The 22,375-nt window shown below is 43.6% G+C and overlaps 1 protein-coding gene across 2 annotated transcripts in view; it reads left to right on the top strand.

Moving 5' to 3' along the window:
* Positions 1-22,375, top strand: part of LOC135530567 (WD repeat domain phosphoinositide-interacting protein 2) — a 41,813-nt gene that overhangs the window by 3,997 nt on the left and 15,441 nt on the right. Inside the window, exons 3-11 of one of the 2 annotated variants that reach the window (XM_064958865.1) lie at positions 544-713; positions 850-946; positions 1,721-1,818; positions 2,359-2,451; positions 8,236-8,306; positions 12,780-12,887; positions 13,466-13,544; positions 13,626-13,711; positions 22,260-22,367. In XM_064958865.1, coding sequence (XP_064814937.1) covers positions 544-713; positions 850-946; positions 1,721-1,818; positions 2,359-2,451; positions 8,236-8,306; positions 12,780-12,887; positions 13,466-13,544; positions 13,626-13,711; positions 22,260-22,367 — 910 coding nt within the window. Of the gene's footprint in view, positions 1-543; positions 714-849; positions 947-977; positions 1,070-1,720; positions 1,819-2,358; positions 2,452-8,235; positions 8,307-12,779; positions 12,888-13,465; positions 13,545-13,625; positions 13,712-22,259; positions 22,368-22,375 lie in introns of those variants that run through there. The other variant, XM_064958866.1, reaches the window with a different exon arrangement.

Raw genomic sequence — 22,375 nt, 5'->3', positions numbered from 1 at the left:
TCAGTTTGGCCGGGCGGCCAGCTCTAGGATGAGTCTAGGTGGTTCCAAACTTCTTCCATTTAAGAATGATGGAGGCCACTGTGTTCTTGGGGACCTTCAATGCTAAATAAATGTTTTTATTTTTCATAAATTTGCAAACATAAAAAAAAAAAAGTTTTCGCTTATTTAGCAGAAATGTAAAAATAGTTTTGCTTTCTCATTATGGGGTATTGTGTGTAAATTGATGAGGGGAAAATGTAATCCATTTTAGAATAAGGCTGTAACGTAACCAAATGTGTCGGGTCAAAGTCGGGTCTGAACACCTTTCGAAGGCTCTGTTCCACAGACATGTATTCCACTCACAGTCCATACAGTCATCGTCCCCACTGTTCATGTAGGATCACTATAATATGGCTCTCTAGAATATTACAGCAACGGGGTTATGCTGTTTGGTACTAATGTGTGTGTGTGTGTGTGTGTGTGTGTGTGTGTGTGTGTGTGTGTGTGTGTGTGCGTGTGCGTGCGTGCGTGCGTGCGTGTGTGTGTGTGTGTGTGTGCGTGCAGCGGACACAGAGGATGTGTGTATTGTAGAGCGTCTGTTCAGCAGTAGTCTGGTGGCGATCGTCAGTCTGAAGGCTCCTAGGAAGCTGAAGGTCTGTCACTTCAAGAAGGGAACGGAGATCTGTAACTATAGTTACAGTAACACTATACTGGCTGTCAAGCTCAACAGACAGGTAGGAACACACACACCCAGTGATATGTGATGATGAGCAGGAGTGTGTGTTTCAGAGGCTGACAGTATGTCTGGACAGGTGTGTTAAACTCCTAGCTACAACACTACAACACTGAAGACTCCTGTGTGTGTTTCAGAGGCTGATAGTATGTCTGGAGGAATCTCTGTACATCCACAACATCAGAGACATGAAGGTCCTGCACACCATCAGAGAGACACCTCCCAACCCCTCAGGTATAACCCTTAACCTAGAACTACATCTGACCCAACCCCTCAGGTAAAACCCTTAACCTAGAACTACATCTGGAGACATGAAGGTCCTGCACACCATCAGAGAGACACCTCCCAACCCCTCAGGTAAAAACCTTAACCTAAGACTAAATCCCAACCCGTATATATACTAAAGTATGTAGAAAACCTTTCAAATGAGTGGTTTCGGCTATTTCAGCCACACCCGTTTCAGACAGGTGTCTAAAATTGAGCACACCGCCATGGAATCTCCATAGACAAACATTGGCAATAGAATGGCCTTACTGAGGAGATCAGTGACTTTCAACACGCTCACAGAATGGGAAATGGTTTGTCGAGATTGGCGTGGAAGAACTTGACTGGCCTGCACAGAGCCCTGACCCCAACCCATTGAACACCTTTGGGATGAATTAGAACGCCGACTACGAGCCTAATCGCCCAACATCAGTGCCCGACCTCAGTACTGCTCTTGTGGCTGGATGGAAGCAAGTCCCCTCAGCAATGTTCCAACATCTAGTGGAACCTGAACCTGTTTAATCCAACCGTATTGTATTTAGCAGTTTTGTGTTCTCTCCTCCTGTAATATCCGTGTGTTCTCTCCCCAGGGTTGTGTGTTCTCTCCCCAGGGTTGTGTGTTCTCTCCCCAGGGTTGTGTGTTCTCTCCCCAGGGTTGTGTGTTCTCTCTCCAGGGTTGTGTGTGTTCTCTCCCCAGGGTTGTATGTTTTCTCCTACTGTAATATCCATGTGTTCTCTCCCCAGGGTTGTGTGCTCTCTCCATCAGTAATGATAACTGTTACCTGGCCTACCCCGGCAGTGCTACAATAGGAGAGGTCCAGGTGTTCGACACGGTCAACCTGGTACTACACACACACACACACACACACACACACACACACACACACATATACAGTGCCTTGCGAAAGTATTCGGCCCCCTTGAACTTTGCGTGAGTGAGATCATTCAGAGATCCTCACTGAACTTCTGGAGAGAGTTTGCTGCACTGAAAGTAAAGGGGCTGAATAATTTTGCACGCCCAATTTTTCAGTTTTTGATTTGTTAAAAAAGTTTGAAATATCCAAAAAATGTCGTTCCACTTCATGATTGTGTCCCACTTGTTGTTGATTCTTCACAAAAAATACAGTTTTATATCTTTTTGTTTGAAGCCTGAAATGTGGCAAAAGGTCGCAAAGTTAAAGGGGTCCGAATACTTTCGCAAGGCACTGTACATATACACACACACACACACACACACACACACACACACACACACACACACACACACACACACACACACACACACACACACACACACACACACACACACACACACACATTGAAGATGGCTAGCTCTACAACAACTGTGCTGTTTCAGTCTCTGTGTGTTTAACTGTCTTCAGAGGGCAGCCAACATGATCCCAGCCCATGACAGTCCATTAGCAGCTGTGGTGTTTGATGCTAGCGGAACCAAACTGGCCACAGCCTCGGAGAAGGTGGGACACTTTAAACTGTTACACTGAACTACTGAGGTGGTGTCAGCCGGTCCCTCTGCCCTGACCCTTAACCCTGACCCTTAACCCTGGCCCTTAACCCTGACCCTTAACCCTGGCCTTTAACCCTAGCCCTTAACCCTGACCCGTAACCCGTAACCCTGGCCCTTAACCCCGACCCTTAACCCTGACCCGTAACCCGTAACCCTGGCCCTTAACCCTGGTCCTTAACCCTGACCCTTAACCCTGGCCCTTAACCCTGACCCGTAACCCTGGCCCTTAACCCCGACCCTTAACCCTGACCCTTAACCCTGGCCCTTAACCCCGATCCTTAACCCTGGCCCTTAACCCTGGCCCTTAACCCTGACAGGTAACCCTGGCCCGTAACCCTGGCCCTTAACCCTGACCCTTAACCCCGACCCTTAAACCTGACCCTTACCATATAGATACTATTCTCTTATCCATCTCTATGGCCCTTAACCCAGGCCCTTAACCCCAACCCTTAACCCTGACCCTTAACCCTGGCCCTTAACCCCGACCCTTAACCCTGACCCTTAACCCTGGCCCTTAACCCCAGCCCTTAACCCCGACCCTTAACCCTGGCCCTTAACCCCGACCCTTAACCCTGACCCTTAACCCTGGCCCTTAACCCCGACATTAACCCCGACCCTTAACCCTGGCCCTTAACCCCGACCCTTAACCCTGGCCCTTAACCCCGGCCCTTAAAACCCTTAACCCCGACTTAACCCCGACCCTTAACCCTGACCCTTAACCCTGGCCCTTAACCCCAGCCTTTAAATTAACCCTGGCCCTTAACCCCGACCCTTAACCCTGACCCTTAACCCTGGCCCTAACCCCAGCCCTTAACCCCACCCTTAACCCTGGCCCTTAACCCCGACCCTTAACCCTGGCCCTTAACCCCGACCCTTAACCCTGACCCTTAACCCTGGCCCTTAACCCCGACCCTTAACCCCGACCCTTAACCCTGGCCCCAACCCATTGACCCTTTAACCCTGGCCTACGAGCCCTTAACCCCGGCCCTTAACCCCGATTAACCCCGACCCTTAACCCCGACCCTTAACCCTGGCTGGATGGCCCTTAACCCCGACCCTTAACCCCGACCCTTAACCCTGACCCTTAACCTGGCCCTTAACCCCGACCCTTAACCCTGACCCTTAACCCTGACCCTTACCATATAGATACTATTCAGTTTATCCATCTCTATGGCCCTTAACCCTGGCCCTTAACCCCGACCCTTAACCCTGACCCTTAACCATACAGATACTATTTTCTATCCATCGCTATGGCCCTTAACCCTGGCCTTGGCCCTTAACCCTGGCCCTTAACCCTGGGGTTAACCCTGGCCCTTAACCTGGCCCTTAATCCCGGTTAACCCCGACCCTAAACCCTGGTTAACCCTGGCCCTTAACCCCGACCCTTAACCCCGTTCCCTAACCCCGACCCTTAACCCTGGCCCTTAACCCCGACCCTTAACCCTGGCCCTTAACCCCGAACCTTAACCCTGACCCTAACCCTGGCCCTTAACCCCGGCCCTTAACCCCAGAGTTGTGTGACCCTTAACACCGACCCTTAACCCTGACCCTTAACCCCGAGGGTTAACCCCGGCCCTTAACCCTGGCCCTTAACCCTGACCCTTAACCCTGACCCTTAACCCTGGTGTTTAACCCCAGCCCTTGACCCTTGACCCTTAACCCTGACCCATAACCCTGGCCCTCTAAACCCGACCCTTAACCCTGGCCCTTAACCCCGAGTTAACCCTGACCCTTACCCATAGATACTATTCTCTTATCCTTCTCTATGGGTTAACCCTGGCCCTTAACCCTGACCCTTACCATATAGATACTATTCTCTCTCCATCTCCCTGACCCTTAACCCTGACCCTTACCATACAGATACTATTTTCTATCCATCTCTATGGCCCTTAACCCTGGCCCTCTAACCCTGGGTTAACCCTGGCCCTTAACCCTGGCAGGGCCTTAACCCTGGCCCTTAACCCTGGCCCTTAATCCCGGCCCTTAACCCCGACCCTAAACCCTGGCCCTTAACCCTGGTGTTAACCCCGGCCCTAACCCCGACCCTTAACCCTGACCCTTAACCCTGGGTTAACCCCGTGTTAACCCTGGCCCTTAACCCTTTGTAACCCCGACCCTTAACCCTGGCCCTTAACCCTGGCCCTTAACCCCGGCCCTTAACCCCGACCCTTAACCCCGACCCTTAACCCTGACCCATAACCCTGGCCCTTGACCCTTAACCCCGACCCTTAACCCTGGCCCTTAACCCCGGCCCTTAACCCCGACCCTTAACCCCGACCCTTAACCCTGACCCTTAACCCTGGCCCTTAACCCCGACCCTTAACCCTGACCCTTAACCCTGACCCTTACCATATAGATACTATTCGCTTATCCATCTCTATGGCCCTTAACCCTGGGTTAACCCCGACCCTTAACCCTGACCCAGGGTTGTGTGTTCCCCTCCAACCATACAGATACTATTTTCTATCCATCGCTATGGCCCTTAACCCTGGCCTTGGCCCTTAACCCTGGCCCTTAACCCTGGCCCTTAACCCTGGCCCTTAACCCTGGCCCTTAACCCTGGCCCTTAACCCTGGCCCTTAACCCCGACCCTTAACCCCGACCCTTAACCCCGACCCTTAACCCTGGCCCTAACCCCGACCCTTAACCCTGGCCCTTAACCCCGAACCTTAACCCTGACCCTTAACCCTGGTTAACCCTGGCCCTAACCCGACCCTTAACCCGACCCTTAACACCGACCCATAACCCTGACCCTTAACCCCGACCCTTAACCCCGGCCCTTAACCCTGGCCCTTAACCCCGACCCTTAACCCTGACCCTTAACCCTGGCCCTTAACCCCAGCCCTTAACCCCGACCCTTAACCCTGGCCCTTAACCCTGACCCGTAACCCTGACCCTTACCATACAAATACTATTTTCTATCCATCTCTATGGCCCTTAACCCAGGCCCTTAACCCTGACCCTTAACCCTGGCCCTTAACCCCGACCCTTAACCCTGGCCCTTAACCCTGACCCGTAACCCTGACCCTTAACCCTGACCCTTACCATACAAATACTATTTTCTATCCATCTTTATGGCCCTTAACCCCGACCCTAACCCTGGCCTTTAACCCTGGCCCATAACCCTGGCCCATAACCCTGACCCTTAACCCTGACCCTTACCATATAGATACTATTCTCTTATCCATCTCTATGGCCCTTAACCCCGACCCTTAACCCTGACCTTTAACCCTGACCCTTACCATAGAGATACTATTCTCTATCCATCTCCCTGACCCTTAACCCTGACCCTTAACCCTGACCATACAGATACTATTTTCTATCCATCTCTATGGCCCTTAACCCTGGCCCTTAACCCTGGCCCTTAACCCTGACCCTTAACCCTGGCCCTTAACCCCGACCCTTAACCCCGACCCTTAACCCTGGCCCTTAACCCCGACCCTTAACCCTGGCCCTTAACCCCGGCCCTTAACCCCGACCCTTAACCCCGACCCTTAACCCTGACCCTTAACCCTGGCCCTTAACCCCGACCCTTAACCCTGACCCTTAACCCTGACCCTTACCATATAGATACTATTCGCTTATCCATCTCTATGGCCCTTAACCCTGGCCCTTAACCCCGACCCTTAACCCTGACCCTTAACCATACAGATACTATTTTCTATCCATCGCTATGGCCCTTAACCCTGGCCTTGGCCCTTAACCCTGGCCCTTAACCCTGGCCCTTAACCCTGGCCCTTAACCCTGGCCCTTAACCCTGGCCCTTAATCCCGGCCCTTAACCCCGACCCTAAACCCTGGCCCTTAACCCTGGCCCTTAACCCCGACCCTTAACCCCGACCCTTAACCCCGACCCTTAACCCTGGCCCTTAACCCCGACCCTTAACCCTGGCCCTTAACCCCGAACCTTAACCCTGACCCTTAACCCTGGCCCTTAACCCCGGCCCTTAACCCCGACCCTTAACCCCGACCCTTAACACCGACCCATAACCCTGACCCTTAACCCCGACCCTTAACCCCGGCCCTTAACCCCGGCCCTTAACCCTGGCCCTTAACCCTGACCCTTAACCCTGACCCTTAACCCTGGCCCTTAACCCCAGCCCTTAACCCCGACCCTTAACCCCGACCCTTAACCCTGACCCATAACCCTGGCCCTTAAACCCGACCCTTAACCCTGGCCCTTAACCCCGACCCTTAACCCTGACCCTTACCATATAGATACTATTCTCTTATACTTCTCTATGGCCCTTAACCCTGGCCCTTAACCCTGACCCTTACCATATAGATACTATTCTCTCTCCATCTCCCTGACCCTTAACCCTGACCCTTACCAAACAGATACTATTTTCTATCCATCTCTATGGCCCTTAACCCTGGCCCTTAACCCTGGCCCTTAACCCTGGCCCTTAACCCTGGCCCTTAACCCTGGCCCTTAATCTCCCGGCCCTTAACCCCGACCCTAAACCCTGGCCCTTAACCCTGGCCCATAACCCAGCCCTTAACCCTACCCTTAACCCTGACCCTTAACCCTGGCCCTTAACCCCGACCCTTAACCCTGGCCCTTAACCCTGGCCCTTAACCCGACCCTTAACCCTGGCCCTTAACCCCGACCCTTAACCCCGACCCTTAACCCTGACCCATAACCCTGGCCCTTAAACCCGACCCTTAACCCTGGCCCTTAACCCCTGACCCTTAACCCTGACCCTTACCATACAGATACTATTTTCTATCCCTCTCCCTGACCCTTAACCCTGACCCTTACCATAGAGATACTATTCTCTATCCATCTCCCTGACCCTTAACCCTGACCCTTACCATAGAGATACTATTTTCTATCCATCTCTATGGCCCTTAACCCTGGCCCTTAACCCTGGCCCTTAACCCTGGCCCTTAACCCTGGCCTTTAACCCTGCCCCATTACCCTGGCCCATAACCCTGGCCCATAACCCTGGCCCTTAACCCTGACCCTTACCATATAGATACTATTCTCTTATCCATCTCTATGGCCCTTAACCCCGACCCTTAACCCTGACCCTTAACCCTGACCCTTACCATACAGATACTATTTTCTATCCATCTCTATGGCCCTTAACCCCGACCCTTAACCCCGACCCTTAACCCCGACCCTTAACCCTGACCCTTAACCCTGACCCTTACCATATAGATACTATTCTCTTATCCATCTCTATGGCCCTTAACCCCGACCCTTAACCCTGACCCTTAACCCTGACCCTTACCATATAGATACTATTCTCTTATCCATCTCTATGGCCCTTAACCCTGACCCTTATCACTGACCCTTAACCCTGACCCTTACCATAGAGATACTATTCTCTATCCATCTCTATGGCCCTTAACCCTGGCCTTGGCCCTTAACCCTGACCCTTAACCCTGACCCTTAACCCTGACCCTTAACCCTGGCCCTTAACCCTGGCCCTTAACCCTGGCCCTTAACCCTGGCCCTTAACCCTGGCCCTTAACCCTGGCCCTTAACCCTGGCCCTTAACCCTGACCCTTAACCCTGACCCTTATCCCTGGCCTTTAACCCTGACCCTTACCATAGATATACTATTCTCTATCCATCTCTATGGCCCTTAACCCTGACCCTTCCATGGTAGCAGATCTGATGGGTATTAACAGTGTAGTGGTGGACCGGCTGGAAGTGTGTGCGTTGTAACCTCGCTGTATCAGGGATCAGCTATCCTGTGTGTAATGTAACCGGTGTGTTCTGATAGGGTACGGTGATTCGTGTGTTCTCCATCCCTGAGGGACAGAAACTGTTTGAGTTCCGTCGAGGAGTCAAAAGGTAGGACTTCTTCTTCATCTCCCTCCTTCTCATTCCTTCTTCTTCTCCCTCCTTCTTCTTCTCCCTCATTCTTCTTCATCTCCCTCCTCCTCCTTCTCCTTCCTTCTTCTTCATCTCCCTCCTTCTTCATCTCCCTCCTCCTCCTTCTCCTTCCTCCTTCTTCATCTCCCTCCTTCTTCATCTCCCTCCTTCTCATTCCTTATTCATCTCCCTCCTCCTCCTTCTCCTCCTCCTTCTCCTCCTTCTTCTTCTCCCTCCTTCTTCTCCCTCCGTCTTCTTCATCTCCTTCCTCCTCCTTCTCCCTCCTTCATATCCCTCCTTCTTCATCTCCCTCCTTCTTCTTCATCTCCTCCTTCTTCTTCATCTCCCTCCTTCTTCTTCTCCCTCCTTCTTCTTCTCCCTCCTTCTTCTCCCTCATTCTTCTTCATCTCCCTCCTCCTTCTTCTTCTCCCTCCTTCTTCAACCCTCCTCCTTCTCCCTCCTTCTTCATCTCCCTCCTCCTTCTTCTTCAAATCAAATCAAATGTATTTATATAGCCCTTCGTACATCAGCTGATATCTCAAAGTGCTGTACAGAAACCCAGCCTAAAACCCCAAACAGCAAGCAACGCAGGTGTAGAAGCACGGTGGCTAGGAAAAACACCATAGAAAAGCCAAAACCTAGGAAGAAACCTAGAGAGGAACCAGGCTATGTGGGGTGGCCAGTCCTCTTCTGGCTGTGCTGTGTGGAGATTATAACAGAACATGGCCAAGATGTTCAAATGTTCATAAATGTTCTTCTTCATCTCCCTTCTTCATCTTCTCCCTCCTTCATCTCCCTCCTTCTTCTTCATCTCCCTCCTTCTTCTCCCTCCTTCTTCTTCATCTCCCTCCTTCTTCTCCCTCCTTCTTATTCTTCTCCCTCCTTCTTCTCCCTCCTTCTTATTCTTCTCCCTCCTTCTTCTTCATCTCCCTCCTTCTTCTCCCTCCTTCTTATTCTTCTCCCTCCTTCTTCTCCCTCCTTATTCTTCTCCCTCCTTCTTCTTCTTCTCCCTCCTTCTTCTTCTTCTCCCTCCTTCTTCTCCCTCCTTCTTCTTCATCTCCCTCCTCCTTCTTCTCCCTCCTTCTTCTTCATCTCCCTCCTTCTTCTCCCTCCTTCTTATTCTTCTCCCTCCTTCTTCTCCCTCCTTCTTCTCCCTCCTTCTTCTTCATCTCCCTCCTTCTTCTCCCTCCTTCTTATTCTTCTCCCTCCTTCTTCTCCCTCCTTCTTATTCTTCTCCCTCCTTCTTCTTCATCTCCCTCCTTCTTCTCCCTCCTTCTTATTCTTCTCCCTCCTTCTTCTCCCTCCTTATTCTTCTCCCTCCTTCTTCTTCTTCTCCCTCCTTCTTCTCCCTCCTTCTTCTTCATCTCCCTCCTCCTTCTTCTCCCTCCTTCTTCTTCATCTCCCTCCTTCTTCTCCCTCCTTCTTATTCTTCTCCCTCCTTCTTCTTCATCTCCCTCCTTCATCTCCCTCCTCCTTCTTCTCCCTCCTTCTTATTCTTCTCCCTCCTTCTTCTTCATCTCCTCCTTCTTATTCTTCTCCCTCCTTCTTCCCCCTCCTTCTTCTTCATCTCCCTCCTCCTTCTTCTCCCTCCTTCTTATTCATCTCCCTCCTTCTTCTTCATCTCCCTCCTTCTTCTCCCTCCTTCTTATTCTTCTCCCTCCTTCTTCTTCATCTCCCTCCTTCATCTCCCTCCTCCTTCTTCTCCCTCCTTCTTATTCTTCTCCCTCCTTCTTCTCCCTCCTTCTTATTCTTCTCCCTCCTTCTTCTTCATCTCCCTCCTTCATCTCCCTCCTTCTTATTCTTCTCCCTCCTTCATCTCCCTCCTTCTTCATCTCCCTCCTCCTTCATCTCCCTCCTCCTTCATCTCCCTCCTCCTTCATCTCCCTCCTCCTTCATCTCCCTCCTTCTTCTTCTCCCTCCTTCTTCTTCTCCCTCCTTCTTCTCCCTCATTCTTCTTCATCTCCCTCCTCCTTCTTCTTCTCCCTCCTTCTTCATCTCCCTCCTCCTTCTCCCTCCTTCTTCATCTCCCTCCTCCTTCTTCTTCAAATCAAATCAAATGTATTTATATAGCCCTTCGTACATCAGCTGATATCTCAAAGTGCTGTACAGAAACCCAGCCTAAAACCCCAAACAGCAAGCAACGCAGGTGTAGAAGCACGGTGGCTAGGAAAAACTCCATAGTAAAGCCAAAACCTAGGAAGAAACCTAGAGAGGAACCAGGCTATGTGGGGTGGCCAGTCCTCTTCTGGCTGTGCTGTGTGGAGATTATAACAGAACATGGCCAAGATGTTCAAATGTTCATAAATGTTCTTCTTCATCTCCTTCTTCATCTTCTCCCTCCTTCATCTCCTCCTTCTTCTTCATCTCCCTCCTTCTTCTCCCTCCTTCTTCTTCATCTCCCTCCTTCTTCTCCCTCCTTCTTATTCTTCTCCCTCCTTCTTATTCTTCTCCCTCCTTCTTCTTCATCTCCCTCCTTCTTCTCCCTCCTTCTTATTCTTCTCCCTCCTTCTTCTCCCTCCTTATTCTTCTCCCTCCTCCTTCTTCTCCCTCCCTTCTTCTTCTCCCTCCTTCTTCTCCCTCCTTCTTCTTCATCTCCCTCCTCCTTCTTCTCCCTCCTTCTTCTTCATCTCCCTCCTTCTTCTCCCTCCTTCTTATTCTTCTCCCTCCTTCTTCTTCTTCTCCCTCCTTCTTCTTCATCTCCCTCCTTCTACTCCCTCCTTCTTATTCTTCTCCCTCCTTCTTCTCCCTCCTTCTTATTCATCTCCCTCCTTCTTCTTCATCTCCCTCCTTCTACTCCCTCCTTCTTATTCTTCTCCCTCCTTCTTCTCCCTCCTTCTTATTCTCCCTCCTTCTACTCCCTCCTTCTTCTTCATCTCCCTCCTCCTTCTTCTCCCTCCTTCTTCTTCATCTCCCTCCTTCTTCTCCCTCCTTCTTATTCTTCTCCCTCCTTCTTCTCCCTCCTTCTTCTTCATCTCCCTCCTCCTTCTTCTCCCTCCTTCTTCTTCATCTCCCTCCTTCTTCTCCCTCCTTCTTATTCTTCTCCCTCCTTCTTCTCCCTCCTTCTTCTTCATCTCCCTCCTCCTTCTTCTCCCTCCTTCTTATTCTTCTCCCTCCTTCTTCTTCATCTCCCTCCTTCTTCTCCCTCCTTCTTATTCTTCTCCCTCCTTCTTCTTCATCTCCCTCCTCCTTCTTCTCCCTCCTTCTTATTCTTCTCCCTCCTTCTTCTCCCTCCTTCTTATTCATCTCCCTCCTTCTTCTTCATCTCCCTCCTTCTTCTCCCTCCTTCTTATTCTTCTCCCTCCTTCTTCTTCATCTCCCTCCTTCATCTCCCTCCTCCTTCTTCTCCCTCCTTCTTATTCTTCTCCCTCCTTCTTCTTCATCTCCCTCCTTCTTATTCTTCTCCCTCCTTCTTCTCCCTCCTTCTTCTTCATCTCCCTCCTCCTTCTTCTCCCTCCTTCTTATTCATCTCCCTCCTTCTTCTTCATCTCCCTCCTTCTTCTCCCTCCTTCTTATTCTTCTCCCTCCTTCTTCTTCATCTCCCTCCTTCATCTCCCTCCTCCTTCTTCTCCCTCCTTCTTATTCTTCTCCCTCCTTCTTCTCCCTCCTTCTTATTCTTCTCCCTCCTTCTTCTTCATCTCCCTCCTTCATCTCCCTCCTTCTTATTCTTCTCCCTCCTTCATCTCCCTCCTTCTTCATCTCCCTCCTCCTTCATCTCCCTCCTCCTTCATCTCCCTCCTCCTTCATCTCCCTCCTCCTTCATCTCCCTCCTTCTTCTCCCTCCTTCTTATTCTTCTCCCTCCTTCTTCTTCATCTCCCTTCTTCATCTTCTCCCTCCTTCATCTCCCTCCTTCTTCTTCATCTCCCTCCTTCTTCTCCCTCCTTCTTATTCTTCTCCCTCCTTCTTCTTCTCCCTCCTTCTTATTCTCCCTTCTTCTTCATCTCCCTCCTTCTTATTCTCCCTCCTTCTTCATCTCCCTCCTCCTTCGTCTCCCTCCTTCTTCTTCGTCTCCCTCCTTCTTCTTCATCTCCCTCCTTCTTCATCTCCCTCCTTCATCTCCCTCCTCCTTCATCTCCCTCCTCCTTCATCTCCCTCCTCCTTCATCTCCCTCCTCCTTCATCTCCCTACTTCTTCATCTCCCTCCTCCTTCATCTCCCTCCTCCTTCATCTCCCTCCTCCTTCATCTCCCTCCTCCTTCGTCTCCCTCCTTCTTCATCTCCCTCCTTCTTCATCTCCCTCCTTCATCTCCCTCCTCCTTCATCTCCCTCCTCCTTCTCCTTCATTCCACTCTATATAGTAATATGTGTTTTAATAGTGGACAATATTAAATGAGCTACAGCTGAGTTCAGTCTGACACACTGAAGTGTGTGTGTGTGTGTGTGTGTGTGTGTGTGTGTGTGTGTGTGTGTGTGTGTGTGTGTGTGTGTGTGTGTGTGTGTGTGTGTGTGTGTTAGGTGTGTATCTATCTGTTCCCTGGCCTTCAGTATGGAAGGCCTCTACCTATCAGCATCCAGTAACACGGAGACGGTCCACATCTTCAAACTAGAGACGCAGAAAGAGAAGTAAGTACCCCCCCCCTCCCCCACATGGCTGCATTAGTCTGATTCTAGATGTTGTCCAGTATATTAACATGGTGTGTGTGTAGGCCAACAGAGGAGGTGTTGATTCTAGATGTTGTCCTGTATATTAACATGGTGTGTGTAGGCCAACAGAGGAGGTGTTGTCCTGTATATTAACATGGTGTGTGTGTAGGTCAACAGAGGAGATGTTGATTCTAGATGTTGTCCTGTATATTAACATGGTGTGTGTGTAGGCCAACAGAGGAGGTGTTGTCCTGTATATTAACATGGTGTGTGTGTAGGTCAACAGAGGAGATGTTGATTCTAGATGTTGTCCTGTATATTAACATGGTGTGTGTGTAGGCCAACAGAGGAGATGTCGTCCTGTATATTAACATGGTGTGTGTGTAGGTCAACAAAGGAGATGTTGATTCTAGATGTTGTCCTGTATATTAACATGGTGTGTGTGTAGGTCAACAGAGGAGATGTTGATTCTAGATGTTGTCCTGTATATTAACATGGTGTGTGTGTAGGCCAACAGAGGAGATGTTGTCCTGTATATTAACATGGTGTGTGTGTAGGCCAACAGAGGAGCCGACGACATGGGGTGGATACTTTGGGAAGGTCCTGATGGCGTCCACCACCTACCTGCCCTCTCAGGTGAGTGGGACTTCCTTTTGAGAGAGTGTGTGGTGTGTGTGTGTGTGTGTTGTCTGACCTTGTCTCCTCTGTGTGCGTCAGGTGACAGAGATGTTCACTCAGGGACGAGCCTTCGCCACCGTACGACTGCCCTTCTCTGGACACAAGAACATCTGTGCTCTGGCCCTGTAAGAACACCCACTAGAACGTTCTCTACCACACTCTAGAGCTGGGACCATATTCCCCCCACACACGAGAACGTTCTCTACCAGACTCTAGAGCTGGGACCATATTCCCCCCACACAGTAGAACGTTCTCTACCACACTCTAGAGCTGGGACCATATTCCCCCCCACACACTAGAATGTTCTCTACCAGACTCTAGAGCTGGGACCATGTTCCCCCCACACACCCACTAGAATGTTCTCTACCACACTCTAGAGCTGGGACCATATTCTCCCCCACACACTAGAACGTTCTCGAACACACACTACGTTCTCGAACACACACTAACATCGCCCTGCTTTCCCCCAGTTTATCTGACGTTGGTCATTTGGGGGATTAGCCAACACAACATTCTTCCATATTGTTTGGTCGTCAGTAGTAACGTGCATTAATCTGCTTCCTGCAATGAAAGTATCGTCCCTGTTTCACTGCCTGCCCTCACTTCCTCTCCTCACTTCGTCTCCTCACGTCCTCTCCTCACTGCCTGCCCTTTGAGTTAGCAATCTATGTGTTTTGAGTTCCCACTTCCTCAGGGGGTGAATTATATAGCCTAGGCCAGTATTCACAAAAAAAACAGCCAGGCAAATGAATCTCTAAAGAGACTAAATAAATCTGATCATTCTGGATCAGTCAGCCTAGAGCCCTCCCATTAACGGAGAAGTCAGCCTAGAGCCCTCCCGTTAACGGAGAAGTCAGCCTAGAGCCCTCCCGTTAACGAAGAAGTCAGCCTAGAGCCCTCCCGTTAACGGAGAAGTCAGCCTAGAGCCCTCCCGTTAACGGAGAAGTCGGCCTCGAGCCCTCCCATTAACGAAGAAGTCAGCCTAGAGCCCTCCCATTAACGGAGAAGTTAGCCTAGAGCCCTCCCATTAACGGAGAAGTCAGCCTAGAGCCCTCCCATTAACGGAGAAGTCGGCCTCGAGCCCTCCCATTAACGAAGAAGTCAGCCTAGAGCCCTCCCATTAACGGAGAAGTTAGCCTAGAGCCCTCCCGTTAACGGAGAAGTCGGCCTAGAGCCCTCCCGTTAACGGAGAAGTCGGCCTAGAGCCCTCCCGTTAACGGAGAAGTCAGCCTAGAGCCCTCCCATTAATGAAGAAGTCAGCCTAGAGCCCTCCCGTTAACGGAGAAGTCGGCCTAGAGCCCTCCCGTTAACGGAGAAGTCGGCCTAGAGCCCTCCCGTTAACGAGAAGTCAGCCTAGAGCCCTCCCGTTAACGGAGAAGTCGGCCTTGAGCCCTCCCGTTAACGAAGAAGTCGGCCTCGAGCCCTCCCCGTTAACGAAGAAGTCGGCCTAGAGCCCTCCCGTTAACGGAGAAGTCGGCCTAGAGCCCTCCCGTTAACGGAGAAGTCAGCCTAGAGCCCTCCCGTTAACGGAGAAGTCAGCCTAGAGCCCTCCCGTTAACGGAGAAGTCAGCCTAGAGCCCTCCCGTTAACGGAGAAGTCAGCCTAGAGCCCTCCCGTTAACGGAGAAGTCAGCCTAGAGCCCTCCCATTAACGGAGAAGTCGGCCTCGAGCCCTCCCATTAACGAAGAAGTCAGCCTAGAGCCCTCCCATTAACGGAGAAGTTAGCCTAGAGCCCTCCCGTTAACGGAGAAGTCGGCCTAGAGCCCTCCCGTTAACGGAGAAGTCAGCCTAGAGCCCTCCCATTAATGAAGAAGTCAGCCTAGAGCCCTCCCGTTAACGGAGAAGTCGGCCTAGAGCCCTCCCGTTAACGGAGAAGTCGGCCTAGAGCCCTCCCGTTAACGGAGAAGTCGGCCTAGAGCCCTCCCGTTAACGGAGAAGTCGGCCTTGAGCCCTCCCGTTAACGAAGAAGTCGGCCTCGAGCCCTCCCCGTTAACGAAGAAGTCGGCCTAGAGCCCTCCCGTTAACGAAGAAGTCGGCCTCGATCCCTCCCCGTTAACGAAGAAGTCGGCCTAGAGCCCTCCCGTTAACGGAGAAGTCGGCCTAGAGCCCTCCCATTAACGGAGAAGTCGGCCTAGAGCCCTCCCGTTAACGGAGAAGTCGGCCTAGAGCCCTCCCATTAACGGACAAGTCAGCCTAGAGCCCTTCCATGTTAAAACAGACAAGTCGGCCTCGAGCCCTCCCTTTAACGGAGAAGTCGGCCTCGAGCCCTCCCGTTAACGGAGAAGTCGGCCTAGAGCCCTCCCATTAACGGAGAAGTCAGCCTAGAGCCCTCCCCGTTAAAATGGACAAGTCGGCCTAGAGCCCTCCCGTTAAAACCCCTAAGGGATAGTGAGACACTAGCGTCTCAAGTGGCCAATAGCCTCGGGAAATGCATAGCGCCAAATTCAAATAAAACGCGATAAAACTCAAACTTTCATTAAATCACACATGCAGGGTACTCAATTAAAGCTACACTCGTTGTGAATCCAGCCAACATGTCATATTTTAAAAATGCTTTTCGGCGAAAGCATGAGAAGCTATTATCTGATAGCATGCACCCCCCCTGAACCACCTGAACGAGTTGTAAACAAAAGAATTAGCGTAGCCGGCGCTACACAAAACGCTGAAATAAAATATAAAACATGCATTACCTTTGACAAGCTTCTTTGTTGGCACTCCAATATGTCCCATAAACATCACAATTGGGGTTAACCCTTACCCCCGTTAACGGAGAAGTCGACCTCGAGTCCTCCCCGTTAAACGGACAAGTTGGCCTCGAGCCCTCCCCGTTAAACGGACAAGTTGGCCTCGAGCCCTCCCACGTTAAAACGGACAGGTCGGCCTCGAGCCCTCCCACGTTAAAACGGACAAGTCGGCCTAGAGCCCTCCCTTTAACGGACAAGTCGGCCTGAAGCCCTCCCCGTTAAACGGACAGGTCGGCCTCGAGCCCTCCCCGTTAAACAGACAAGTCGGCCTCGAGCCCTCCCACGTTAACAGACAAGTTGGCCTCGAGCCCTCCCACGTTAACAGACAAGTTGGCCTCGAGCCCTCCCATTAACGGAGAAGTCGGCCTCGAGCCCTCCCCGTTAAACGGACAGGTCGGCCTCGAGCCCTCTCACGTTAAAACGGACAAGTCGGCCTCGAGCCCTCCCACGTTAAAACGGACAAGTCGGCCTCGAGCCCTCCCACGTTAAAACGGACAAGTCGGCCTCGAGCCCTCCCACGTTAAAACGGACAAGTCGGCCTTTTGGAAAGTAACTGTGAATAATAATATAGCACTGTAATGTTAATAGTGTTGTCATAATAATAGTGTTGTAATATAGTGTTGTAATATAGTGTGGTAATAATAATAGTGTTGTAATATAGTGTTGTAATATAGTGTGGTAATAATTATAGTGTTGTAATAATAATAGTGTTGTAATATAGTGTTGTAATATAGTGTGGTAATAATAATAGTGTTGTAATAATAATAGTGTTGTAATATAGTGTTGTAATATAGTGTTGTCATAATAATAGTGTTGTAATATAGTGTTGTAATATAGTGTTGTAATATAGTGTGGTAATAATAATAGTGTTGTAATATAGTGTTGTAATATAGTGTGGTAATAATAATAGTGTTGTAATATAGTGTTGTAATATAGTGTTGTATTAATAATAGTGTTGTAATATAGTGTGGTAATAATAATAGTGTTGTAATATAGTGTTGTAATATAGTGTTGTATTAATAATAGTGTTGTAATATAGTGTTGTAATAATAATAGTGTTGTAATAATAATAGTGTTGTTATATAGTGTTGTAATATAGTGTTGTAATAATAATAGTGTTGTATTAATAATAGTGTTGTATTAATAATAGTGTTGTAATAATAATAGTGTTGTTATATAGTGTTGTAATAATAATAGTGTTGTAATAATAATAGTGTTGTAATAATAATAGTGTTGTAATAATAATAGTGTTGTTATATAGTGTTGTAATAATAATAGTGTTGTATTAATAATAGTGTTGTAATAATAATAGCGTTGTAATAATAATAGTTTTGTTATAATAATAGTGTTGTAATAATAATAGTGTTGTATTAATAATAGTGTTGTATTAATAATAGTGTTGTAATAATAATAGTGTTGTAATAATAATAGTGTTGTTATATAGTGTTGTAATAATAATAGTGTTGTAATAATAATAGTGTTGTAATAATAATAGTGTTGTATTAATAATAGTGTTGTATTAATAATAGTGTTGTAATAATAATAGTGTTGTAATAATAATAGTGTTGTTATATAGTGTTGTAATAATAATAGTGTTGTAATTATAATAGTGTTGTATTAATAATAGTGTTGTTATATAGTGTTGTATTAATAATAGTGTTGTAATAATAATAGTGTTGTAATAATAATAGTGTTGTAATAATAATAGTGTTGTTATAATAATAGTGTTGTATTAATAATAGTGTTGTAATAATAATAGTGTTGTAATAATAATAGTGTTGTAATAATAATAGTGTTGTAATAATAATAGTGTTGTAATAATAATAGTGTTGTAATAATAATAGTGTTGTATTAATAATAGTGTTGTAATAATAATAGTGTTGTAATAATAATAGTGTTGTAATAATAATAGTGTTGTAATAATAATAGTGTTGTAATAATAATAGTGTTGTAATAATAATAGTGTTGTAATAATAATAGTGTTGTAATAATAATAGTGTTGTAATAATAATAGTGTTGTAATAATAATAGTGTTGTATTAATAATAGTGTTGTAATAATAATAGTGTTGTAATAATAATAGTGTTGTAATAATAATAGTGTTGTAATAATAATAGTGTTGTAATAATAATAGTGTTGTAATAATAATAGTGTTGTAATAATAATAGTGTTGTATTAATAATAGTGTTGTAATAATAATAGTGTTGTATTAATAATAGTGTTGTAATAATAATAGTGTTGTAATAATAATAGTGTTGTAATAATAATAGTGTTGTAATAATAATAGTGTTGTAATAATAATAGTGTTGTTATATAGTGTTGTATTAATAATAGTGTTGTAATAATAATAGTGTTGTTATATAGTGTTGTAATAATAATAGTGTTGTAATAATAATAGTGTTGTAATAATAATAGTGTTGTAATAATAATAGTGTTGTAATAATAATAGTGTTGTAATAATAATAGTGTTGTTATATAGTGTTGTAATAATAATAGTGTTGTAATAATAATAGTGTTGTATTAATAATAGTGTTGTATTAATAATAGTGTTGTATTAATAATAGTGTTGTAATAATAATAGTGTTGTAATAATAATAGTGTTGTATTAATAATAGTGTTGTATTAATAATAGTGTTGTTATAATAATAGTGTTATAATAATAATAGTGTTGTAATAATAATAGTGTTGTAATAATAATAGTGTTGTTATATAGTGTTATAATAATAATAGTGTTGTAATAATAATAGTGTTGTAATAATAATAGTGTTATAATAATAATAGTGTTGTAATAATGTTGTAATAATAATAGTGTTGTATTAATAATAGTGTTGTATTAATAATAGTGTTGTTATAATAATAGTGTTATAATAATAATAGTGTTGTAATAATAATAGTGTTGTAATAATAATAGTGTTGTAATAATAATAGTGTTGTAATAATAATAGTGTTGTAATAATAATAGTGTTGTAATAATAATAGTGTTATAATAATAATAGTGTTGTAATAATAATAGTGTTGTTATATAGTGTTGTAATAATAATAGTGTTGTAATAATAATAGTGTTGTAATAATAATAGTGTTGTAATAATAATAGTGTTGTTATATAGTGTTGTATTAATAATAGTGTTGTAATAATAATAGTGTTGTAATAATAATAGTGTTGTAATAATAATAGTGTTGTAATAATAATAGTGTTGTATTAATAATAGTGTTGTTATATAGTGTTGTAATAATAATAGTGTTGTATTAATAATAGTGTTGTAATAATAATAGTGTTGTAATAATAATAGTGTTGTATTAATAATAGTGTTGTAATAATAATAGTGTTGTAATAATAATAGTGTTGTAATAATAATAGTGTTATAATAATAATAGTGTTGTAATAATAATAGTGTTGTATTAATAATAGTGTTGTATTAATAATAGTGTTGTTATAATAATAGTGTTATAATAATAATAGTGTTGTAATAATAATAGTGTTGTAATAATAATAGTGTTGTAATAATAATAGTGTTGTAATAATAATAGTGTTATAATAATAATAGTGTTGTAATAATAATAGTGTTGTTATATAGTGTTGTAATAATAATAGTGTTGTAATAATAATAGTGTTGTAATAATAATAGTGTTGTAATAATAATAGTGTTGTTATATAGTGTTGTATTAATAATAGTGTTGTAATAATAATAGTGTTGTAATAATAATAGTGTTGTAATAATAATAGTGTTGTAATAATAATAGTGTTGTATTAATAATAGTGTTGTTATATAGTGTTGTAATAATAATAGTGTTGTAATAATAATAGTGTTGTAATAATAATAGCGTTGTATTAATAATAGTGTTGTAATAATAATAGTGTTGTAATAATAATAGTGTTGTAATAATAATAGTGTTATAATAATAATAGTGTTGTAATAATAATAGTGTTGTAATAATAATAGTGTTATAATAATAATAGTGTTGTATTAATAATAGTGTTGTAATAATAATAGTGTTGTAATAATAATAGCGTTGTATTAATAATAGTGTTGTAATAATAATAGTGTTGTATTAATAATAGTGTTGTTATAATAATAGTGTTATAATAATAATAGTGTTGTAATAATAATAGTGTTGTAATAATAATAGTGTTGTAATAATAATAGTGTTATAATAATAATAGTGTTGTAATAATAATAGCGTTGTATTAATAATAGTGTTGTAATAATAATAGTGTTGTATTAATAATAGTGTTGTAATAATAATAGTGTATTATAATAATAGTGTTATAATAATAATAGTGTTGTAATAATAATAGTGTTGTAATAATAATAGTGTTGTAATAATAATAGTGTTATAATAATAATAGTGTTGTAATAATAATAGTGTTGTAATAATAATAGTGTTATAATAATAATAGTGTTGTAATAATAATAGTGTTGTAATAATAATAGTGTTGTAATAATAATAGTGTTGTTATATAGTGTTGTATTAATAATAGTGTTGTAATAATAATAGTGTTGTAATAATAATAGTGTTGTTATATAGTGTTGTATTAATAATAGTGTTGTAATAATAATAGTGTTGTTATATAGTGTTGTATTAATAATAGTGTTGTAATAATAATAGTGTTGTAATATAGTGTTGTAATAATAATAGTGTTGTAATAATAATAGTGTTGTAATAATAATAGTGTTGTAATAATAATAGTGTTGTAATAATAATAGTGTTGTAATAATAATAGTGTTGTATTAATAATAGTGTTGTTATATAGTGTTGTAATAATAATAGTGTTGTAATAATAATAGTGTTGTAATAATAATAGTGTTGTAATAATAATAGTGTTGTAATAATAATAGTGTTGTAATAATAATAGTGTTGTATTACTAATAGTGTTGTAATAATAATAGTGTTGTATTAATAATAGTGTTGTAATAATAATAGTGTTGTAATAATAATAGTGTTGTAATAATAATAGTGTTGTAATAATAATAGTGTTGTAATAATAATAGTGTTGTAATAATAATAGTGTTGTAATAATAATAGTGTTGTTATATAGTGTTGTAATAATAATAGTGTTGTAATAATAATAGTGTTGTAATAATAATAGTGTTGTATTAATAATAGTGTTGTAATAATAATAGTGTTGTTATATAGTGTTGTATTAATAATAGTGTTGTAATAATAATAGTGTTGTAATAATAATAGTGTTGTTATATAGTGTTGTATTAATAATAGTGTTGTAATAATAATAGTGTTGTAATAATAATAGTGTTGTTATATAGTGTTGTAATAATAATAGTGTTGTATTAATAATAGTGTTGTAATAATAATAGTGTTGTTATATAGTGTTGTATTAATAATAGTGTTGTAATAATAATAGTGTTGTATTAATAATAGCGTTGTAATAATAATAGCGTTGTATTAATAATAGTGTTGTATTAATAATAGTGTTGTAATAATAATAGTGTTGTAATAATAATAGTGTTGTAATAATAATAGTGTTGTAATAATAATAGTGTTGTTATATAGTGTTGTAATAATAATAGTGTTGTAATAATAATAGTGTTGTATTAATAATAGTGTTGTAATAATAATAGTGTTGTATTAATAATAGTGTTGTAATAATAATAGTGTTGTATTAATAATAGTGTTGTAATAATAATAGTGTTGTATAATAGTGTTGTATATAGTGTTGTAATAATAATAGTGTTGTGTTAATGTATTAGTCGTTATTCAGCAAAATGGGTAAATTTATCATGCTAACTTTTTGCCGATATCGCCAAGATCTAACACTCACACGCTGGGAAGCGCACACAGTCAGATGAGTCTGATTCAAGTTTGTGTGTGTGTGTGTGTGTGTGTGTGTGTGTGTGTGTGTGTGTGTGTGTGTGTGTGTGTGTGTGTGTGTGTGTGTGTGTGTGTGTGTGTGTGTGTGTGTGTGCGTGTAGGATCCAAAAGATTCCTCGTCTACTGGTAGCAGCAGCTGATGGATATCTGTACCTCTATAACCTGGACCCACAGGAGGGGGGAGAGTGTACCCTGATGAAACAACACAGGTAACAAA

This window comes from Oncorhynchus masou, unplaced genomic scaffold (assembly GCF_036934945.1).
Source record: "Oncorhynchus masou masou isolate Uvic2021 unplaced genomic scaffold, UVic_Omas_1.1 unplaced_scaffold_1382, whole genome shotgun sequence".
In the NCBI taxonomy this organism is placed as follows: Eukaryota; Metazoa; Chordata; class Actinopteri; order Salmoniformes; family Salmonidae; genus Oncorhynchus; species Oncorhynchus masou.
This window is presented reverse-complemented; position numbering and strand designations above follow the sequence as displayed.